Source organism: Pyxicephalus adspersus, chromosome 7, assembly GCF_032062135.1.
Source record: "Pyxicephalus adspersus chromosome 7, UCB_Pads_2.0, whole genome shotgun sequence".
NCBI lineage: Eukaryota > Metazoa > Chordata > Amphibia > Anura > Pyxicephalidae > Pyxicephalus > Pyxicephalus adspersus.
Window position 1 is genome coordinate 63236204 of NC_092864.1, and position 9268 is coordinate 63245471.

The 9268-nt window shown below is 37.0% G+C and overlaps 1 protein-coding gene across 5 annotated transcripts in view; it reads left to right on the forward strand.

Moving 5' to 3' along the window:
* The window catches only part of CFLAR (CASP8 and FADD like apoptosis regulator), a 41657-nt gene that overhangs the window by 8617 nt on the left and 23772 nt on the right, over positions 1 to 9268 (forward strand). For 3 of the 5 annotated variants that reach the window (XM_072418729.1, XM_072418731.1, XR_011921759.1), the window contains one exon: positions 8296 to 8642. In XM_072418729.1, coding sequence (XP_072274830.1) covers positions 8296 to 8642 — 347 coding nt within the window. Of the gene's footprint in view, positions 1 to 2986; positions 3008 to 7447; positions 7827 to 8295; positions 8643 to 9268 lie in introns of those variants that run through there. The other 2 variants (XM_072418732.1, XM_072418730.1) reach the window with 2 other exon arrangements.

The following is a 9268-nucleotide window of genomic DNA, read 5'->3' on the forward strand; positions in this document are numbered from 1 at the left end:
CAGACCCCTCCTAGGTGCAGATCACCCCTTAGTGCAGACCCCCCCCTTAGTGCAGTACCCCCCTCAGTGCAGTACCCCCCCAGTGCAGACCCCTCTCTGTGCAGAGCTCCTTGCAGAAGCAGCCAGTCACTTGTAAAATGACAGCAGACAGTAAAGATTTTCTACATCCTTGCTGAGCTCTGTATTACATGATGTTATCAGTCAGATCTCATGGAAGTGTTCCTTTCCTGCCTGTTGTTTTACAAGTCATTGCAACAATCACTGGCTGCATCTGGGCTCTGCTTCTGCTGGTGGTGAGGAGGGTTCCTATGGACCCTCCAGGACCTGGTTACAGCTGCCACTGGGATGAGAAGACATTGCAAGTTGGTAATCATTGTACCTATACCTAGTCCTACCCGCTGTTATTTGTGAAACCTTTACAAGCTGTAGTGTGTGTGTTGAGAAGGTGGAGCATGGGAGGGACAGACAGATGATGTCATGGAAAATTTTTTTTGTTTACTTTGTGGTTTGTTCATCACATGGTAACTGGATCTAACAATTGTTCTGTGCATCATGCACAATCTATTACTTGTATTTGAATGAACTTGTCCTAGAATACTAGACCAAGGAGGGCATTTTCCTAAACAAATTAGTGACCCAGTTTGTTGTACATTAGACTGCCTGCTTGTTCAGCAATGTATCAGGCAACAGGTTTACACACCCTACTCCTATATTTTTGGGCAAATAGGGGTAACAATTTGCAATGTTCCTGTATAAAACCAAATAAATACATTTTTCATTTTCAAAGCCCAGCTGAAGTTTTACAACTTTTTATTTCCTTATAGTTTTGTGCCTCTCCATGATATGCTTTGTGACTGATTTTTGCTTTTAAATACCCTCCGTGGAAACATTGCTGTTAGCCCTGACACTGTATTGTTTTGAGCTAGTTTAGCTAAGTAACTGCTCTCCCAATCACAAGTGTCGTTATACACATGTGCGTTGCAGAGAAAACTGATTATTGCTTATAGTGGGACTAACTCTAGTGCCTATAACCCTGTTTAGAAATCCTGCAGAACTGCTGTAACAGGGAAATAGTGATATGAAAATGTAGGTTGTTGGTGCAATGTCTTTCTGATTGTCTATCTATCATAAGCTGTAGGTTGTGATTGCCAGAAGATGGCTTCTATGGAAGTGCTTCTATGATAATACTGCTATGGTAGCCAGATGTCTGTAGAAAATTTCACCCAAAGCCAATAAATAAAAGCATAGTTAGGTTGGAGGGAATTACTTTTACATGGTTATGCTTGCTTTTAAATCATATTCAGGGAAGGCAAATACATCTGAAAACTGAGAAATGATACTTTCATGCTCATAATCATGTAACAAAAGGATGCGGTCTCACCCATAAATGGAGGAAATGGGTCAATGAATCACAATGTTATAAAAAAACTTCTGATGTTAGCTTTATTATTTTACAGACAGTGGCAGACCTAAAATTGAAATAGACTGCACACATTGTGGGGATTACCTCCAAATGCACTAGCTGTAGGGAGGTACTTCAGATTTTAAATTCAATTTCAGGGCGGTCCGCCCACTTTTATTTATTTCTTTCCCTCACAGGGGTTCACATGGCAAAAAAATGGCTTTCTCGCCATTGGTCCCACAGACTTCAACTTTCGAAGACCTGCTAGGCTTTCCCAGGAAACAGGCTCCACAGTCTTTGCAGCTGGCCCACCTGGCCTTATGTTGCAACTTTCCCCAGTGTAAAAGCAGGCTCCTTTTTATCAATGGCCAGGTGCTCCCAAGCCATTGCCAGTTTGTGGCCTGAAAAAGCAGAAGAGTGCCTGGCTCACCCATTCCTTCCCGGACACTCCGGGCCTGGATCCCAAATAAAAAACTGCAAATATACAGCAATACACCTTTTTACAGCCTTATCTCGAAGCCCATATTACTCTTTTCCAAATGAATTGAGGTACTGTACATGATGCCAAATATCTTCCAAATTTGGGATCACATTATCAATTCCACCACACATATAATTGCCAAATAATAAAAAAAAACCATCCAAAAACAAAAAAGACTAAATGAAACAAGCCAAGTGAAATTACCCTAAATATGTATCATGAACAATGTAGAATGTAGTAAGTATAATTGTGAATAATAAAATCTGAAGAATTTAGCACCACTAACTGTCACCCCATACAAGTTAATGATATACAAAAAAATACAAATTTCAGTAGCTAAAAACAACTCAACAGAAAGTCAAAGCACACAGTCCGAATACACCTAAAAGTCATACTGATGTTGGTTTGTTTCTGAAGCTTATGCCCATCAAGCCCATGGTAAACCAGAGTAATCCAGGAATTAGAAAAATACAGAAGACATTGGAAATAAGACAACATTTTTTATAGATAGTAAAACAATTATAAACAATCAATAAGCCCTGTTTTACATTTGATTTTAGAAATCTTTGGGTTGGATTTATTAAAACTCTCTGGGAGTACCTGATGATCTAGCAAATGTAGAATGGATTTCTTAAAAATCATTTGCTATAAGTTGGCAATTTTTTCATTTAGATCCATTCGAGGTTTGCTGGATCACCCAAGTTCTCCCATGATCGTCTATCTTCTCCAGCCCCGGAGAGCTTTAATAAATCAGGCCCATCGCCTAAGTGGCCCTTGGATCAGTTTTTAATTTAGCTATTCACACAGCACAGCTTACGCTTCTGGAAAATCCCTCTGCTATTGTAGGCAAATGTACAGTGGTTTCCAACTTCTCATATTAAAACGAATATGAGAAATAAGGTAAAAGCAATTAGCTGCTGTACACTATTTAGTGAAACCAACTAAATTCCATCGAGACTTTGCCTTAAACCTTCTACAGCAAAATCTTTTGGGATTTCCCACATCATAATATTTATGAGTACATTTGCCGTTCTTACCTTATCGAGGGGTCACTTATTCGTGAAGGACGGTAATATGAGGATCGTAATACCGCTGCTTCTTGCAGAGTGCCGGTTCCAGATCTGGTAAATACTCATAACTACTAATTTTACTGTATCTTCTAAACATTATCCTGCAAATATTACTGAGCAGTTTGTGGACGTTTTGTACAATACAGTTATGTATTGAAATCGTGTTTTATTCAGTAAAACTTGAATGTTGGTATAGAAGTGTGCTGGCTATAATTGTAACCAGTACTAATTTCAGTTATTCTCTTGTGCTTACCTTAGATCCTTCTGCTTGACCCCAAACTCCAGGTGATTGGTATAAAGAGATAGTTTTCTGCCTCTGAATTTTTTCTTTCTTTTTTTTTATCTTCTTCAGGGGTGAAGTGTTATTGGTTCCTGTTGGCACTTACTAAGCTTTTGTACTTGTTTTTGGAATTTATTGACCCTTTTAGGCCCTATTCACATTACATGCACATTAATTGCAATTATTAATTGTTTTGGTTGTAACAGTCTGCAGTCAGCAGCTCTTTGATTTGATTGGCTACTAAACTCAGCACAACACACACATATTCAGTGCATGTTGCATGTTTTAGTGTACAATGTATTGACACACATTATTGGGCAGTGAATAGCAGTACATTCTTAAGGTGCATTTGGAGTGCCATTAATAATGAACAACCATACAGCAAACCAACAAATATATTGTGCATTAATGCATTCCACTAATATAAACAAGCCCTGAGTCAGTGCAGTCAGAGGTACCCCACCCTATCCTCGCTCATATGGCTGCTACTTTCAGTTAGAGTCACAAAGCAGGTAGCTAAAGAATTTTATTTTTGGTATAAAAGCATCTTCTAAGTTTCTGTAAAAAATCTTTACAAATTAGGTAAAAAAGAACAAAAACAAAATAAAGTATAATACAAACTTAAAAATTAAAAAAAAAAATAACAATGACCAAATATTCAACACTAAAGACATGAAATGATTACATCATTTCATTTTTGCATCAGGTTACCCCTCCAGCATGTTTTAGGTTAGCTGGGAATTTAAGAAAATAGATTTCTGTACCATTTCAATTTGTATTAGATATTTCCAGTTTTGCACTTTATACTATAGATAGTTAACATAGTTACATAGTAAGTCGGGTTGAAAAAAGACATAAGTCCATCAAGTTCAAGTAGGAAAATAACCATATCCCAGATAAAAAAAACCATATGGACATAGTTGATCCAAAGGAAGGCAAAAAAACCCTGGTACATTTTGCTCCAACGAGTACTAGGGTAGAGGTGCAGAGACTTAGCATATTACTCATAACTTAATTTCTTGGCAAGTTCTGCTCTCATTTGTTCAAAATCTTCATCATCCTTCCTATACACACATCCCTAGGTCAGAGCAAGTTGAGGAGACACTTGCTTATTTTGAGAACATAACCTAATAAGGATCATTTGGCACTGTTAATAAGGATTCAGTATTTTCTGGATTGTTAAAGAATGTGCTTTTGGAAAGCTTATGGCACATTAACATCTTAGAGGCCTATTTACATGTGATGTGACTAATTTGTTTAGTCTTAAGATTTAATTACTAGTGAAAACCTAGGATAGGTATTTGTATTCATCACATCATAATAATTGTATCCATTGTTTGCATCTGAATCAGAAAAAGGGAATTCCCGGATTCCTTAATAGTTGTAAATGTCACCTTCCCAAGAAATTGGTACAAACTGAGCATGAAGCTATATATAACCATTTTTTTGACAATCTTGCTATATGTGAATGAATACCAGGGACAGAAAACAGTAATTGTTTTTATTCTAAGGCAATATATAAACTAAAGTTAAATTTTTTTTTTTCTTTTTGGAGTAGAGTAGGTAATGGTGAAAACATGAAATGTTTTTGTCCCACTGAGATTTCCCCATTAGCCAATACCTTGTAGAAACATTAGACCAATAGACCATGGAAACATTAGAAAATTAGGGAATCTCTCCACAGTGTCCCTATTAACTTTCCCTCTGGCAACAACCTAAAATCTTGGTTTCTCAAACATTTTCAGTTCCTCTGAGAGTGGTTGCCAGGAAAAAAAAAAAAAAAAAATTACGGGATACTACTCATTCTCTTCACTACTAATGTACAGGTTTTGCCTTTAGATATTGTGTAAATTCATTTAGCATGTATCATTACACTTTTCCCAGTTTTGGAACTGTAGGATTGGAATTAATCTTTTGCTGGATCTTTATTTCTGTTCTGGGTCAACTCTGATCTTTCCTCCAAGCTTGGGCCAGATGGGCTCATTCCACCTTGACTATAAACCGAGTGTCTAGGATCCTGCCTTATGATGTTTCATGGATTCCTACAGACAATCTAATAAATGTAGCATAAAAGTGCTACAACAATATCTATAATCCATTTGTTTTTGTTTTATTTTTCATACTTCACCAGTCAATGTACAACTGTGTATTATATTCAGCAAAATAGTGCTCATCTTCTCTCAAAAAACTAGAAAGTATTTGTATATTTTTATAAGGTAGCTATAAGTAGAAATGGAGTATGCAAATCATACTTAGTATCTGGTTTTACATCCTTTGTGAGGTTTTATGTGTCTTTCCCATTTCTCTGTCATACTCACATGTCACTGTATTTCATAGTCACATGAACATGATAAACTTTTTTAACATTTTCCCCAGTGTGGCAGTACTGTATCTATCCTATCTTATGTAGCATAGATTGCAAATTCGTGTATATCCATTTTGGTGTAAGCACAAACCAAGGGCCTCAATACAGCAAATGTGTATCCCATTTCCTTTTCTTAAAAATAGGATCTACAATAAGTTGAATTTGCCAGGTGTAAATGTTACCCCTTCTGGAGTTTGGCACAAATGTATGGGGTATTTTGGACCCCACGGTCTTTTAGAATGACATACAGTTCTTTATGTATTACTACATGATATCAGGTACATAGGGCTTCTTGTGTGACCCTGTGCTGTAATATCAGTCATGATCTTTCTAACTTTTGTTTTAAAATGACTCTTTTTATTTTCTGGTGACATGTCAGCTGAAAATACCTGTTTATTGAAGATTTATGGTGCTGCTTTTCTATAGTCTCCTACAAGACACATACCATAGAGATAAGCACTGTAGACAGAAATTGATTTCACCAATACAGTCATTTCTGTAGGGCTTTGAAGTCTTGGTAGTATAAGCTCTTCAAGGTGATATTTGATTGAACCCTGACGCTTCCTGTCTTCAACTTTCTAGGATATTTAATACTGTGAATACTGTTGGCTATCAAAATAGTAAAATTGGTTACAAACCTGGGTCTTGGAAAGGAACGAACAGGAGAGGATATTATTAACACATTACATTTTCCTTTAATTGTTCTTTCCATTGTTAATACATGGAGCAATATATAAAATAGTAGGAACCAGAAGTAAATAGTAAATGAACCAGGAGGAGTATGCTAATGGTACCACTGCTGTAGACCACAGTTTTTAAAGAATGCTGTATTCCTGAATGGCCAAACAGCTGTAAGTGTAGCATAAAGTTCTGTGCTTTTCATGAAGCTATTAAGCTTTCCATATGACCCCATGATACAAGCATCAGTAATATTAGAGAACCCTAGGAAACAAAGGGCATTAGGCTCCGTACACATGTTCAAATGACTGACGACTGAACGAGTGCTGTTCTGCTCTATGGAAGGGGGAGAATGGTGGAGCAGCACCTTGCTGTGCTCTCTCCCCTTCCCTTCCATTATGATCGTTCGCCAGGACAGATCCATGAACGACGAACGCTGTACACACGCCAGATTCTCATCCAATATCAGCCCTGAGGCCGATTGTTAGACAAGAATCATCTGACGTGTGTATGTAGCCTTACATTTGTCCTTGCTGTTAAAGAATACAGTATATCATGGCAAAATGTATAAATAACAAATTCTGTTACCACTACCGAACTAGCAAAACATTCCCGATAATACCTTCAGTCCTTAGCCAGTCCATCTGACATGAAATTATATACAAATGTGAAACTGCAAACTAGCATGTGCTAAATTTATATTTTATTTCAAAGATCAACATTGATGTAGATGCCCAGGCAAGCTTTGTTTTTACCTCCTTGTACATGTCACATGTGTAAATCAATTTGCTGTACGTTAAAATTGTATATTAAAATGGATAGAAAAGTTTTAATTTTATTTTTTAACCTGTAGTATTTTGATCGATAAGTTGTGAATCCCCCCTCCCCCAATACTTAAAGAGGAACTAAACTCAAAACGGAAAAAAATGCACTTACATTCAATCCCACAGGGCAGTTCGATCCCTCCAGGGGTGTCTGGCTACTGGTTCCGCGTCATCCCGGAGCCAGCGCTCTGGACGCCGCCATCTTCTGCTTTTCTTCCTGTTCTTCTTCCTGTGTCACCCAACCCAGATGCGAGATTGGGTGACGTAGGATGAAAAAAACTGTGCATGCGTGAGATCAGCAAATTTTTATTTTTGGGTAAAAAGGCTCCTTCTGGGAATGCCCAAGATCTGAGTGGCCTGACATAGGTATCCCGGGAGGTTTTGCCCTCCCATACATTCTCAACCGCCTAGGCGATCGAGAATTAGGGGGCGGTGCTGCACCCTTTTTTTTTTTAAAAAAAGGGTTTTGCACCTAAAAAAACAAAACAAAGAACAGAATTTTTAGGTACGCCTTAAGCAAGGGAGTTTTTCTAACTCTACAAAATGACTTCCACTTTCATTTCCCACGCTTGTACATTTTGAAATGGGTGCTTGTCAGCTTAAAAAGCATTGAGGGAAAGGTTTTACTTTCTGAATTTAAAGGACTTGCATTCTGTAAGAGATTGATTTTTGGTATCACCCTGTATAAAGAGAATAATGTGTCCAGCAATAAAGGATACCCAGAAGGTGAGTATGTAAAAATATTTTAATGTATTTTACAATAATATAATTTTAATGTGTGTATCCTGGGTAAAAGTTGTGTGAATTTTGTGTGAAAACATTTATAGAATAGACACCCTCCCCATATTATAAGGCAGTCAAACTTTCCTTGAGAAAACAGCAGACCTTTTGGTAAATAATCAGTACTTAAAAAAAATGTTACCTTTGCTGTGATGAAAATGTATGAAACAGTTTGGCACATTTGTGTTGATGGTTTATTTATTGAAATACAAATTTCAATGAAAGGAAATTACAAATACCTTTCCATTCATGCCATGTTACTATTCTGTTGCTATTTGGATGTTATTTTAGGTCACATGCACCAAGTTTACAGGAAAGGTAATGTGTCATTGCTTTACGTGATCAGGAAATGATATACAAAAATATGCACGTGGATTTCATAAATTACGCATTTTTTATGTCTGTTTTTTTGTAGATTGCCCCAAATGAAATATTTCCATGTTATATTCTGCATGCTGACTCTCCAGCACAGCAGGTCACTGTGATGAGCAGACACAGTGGTAATAATGCAACGCTTCTACAAATCGAGGAGGAATTGGAAACAGAAGACCGAGACATGATATTGTTTGCTTGTAGAGAAGTCACATGTCAGACTAATATTCGGGAGCTGCTAAGTGAAATAAATGGAATGGGATGCCAAGGAATAGCTGAAGTATTGTATCTGGTGAAAAGGTTTGATCTTCTGAAGAAATATTTAAAGATGACAAAAACTGAAGCTGAACAATTGATAAAGAAACAAAGGAGAATTATTTCAGAGTACAGGTAAATCTTTTCCGTGTCTTCATTTCATGGTATTATCAGCATAGTATTTTGTTATTAGAGTACAAACATGTATGAGGAGGTGAAATAAGGTTAATGGGTCACTAATGATATAATTCTATGATAAATGTAGTTAACAATTGTACACTCAAATCGTTACATGACGGTTGCTAGCTAACTTTGGCCAAACCTCCTTGTTACTTTAAACTGTAAAAAACTTGCAGTTGTTAGTATGGGAATATATTTTATATGTTACCAGCTGATTTCTTTCTCATGCTCTATCAGGGCATACCAGCCACAACTTTCTTCTTATCAGGTCACTCCCACACTTGTTGTAGGACACAAGATGTTCATAAGGGCACAGACAAGACTGTTTAAAATCCACATGTACATCCACAATGCATGTAATTAGTATTCCATTTTTTTTTAACATGCTAAAAAAGAATAACTCATAGGTGACTCTCTGGTGGAATAATAAGACAGCCCCACTATTCCTGCTACAGCCCCTGATTCCAGTACATCTCCAGACCATTGGCATTGGGATATGGAGATGTAAGGAGTGTTCTAAGTGTACAGTTTTAACCTTTACTTTTAAAGCTGGCAAACCTAAACAAAAACTTACTATATAT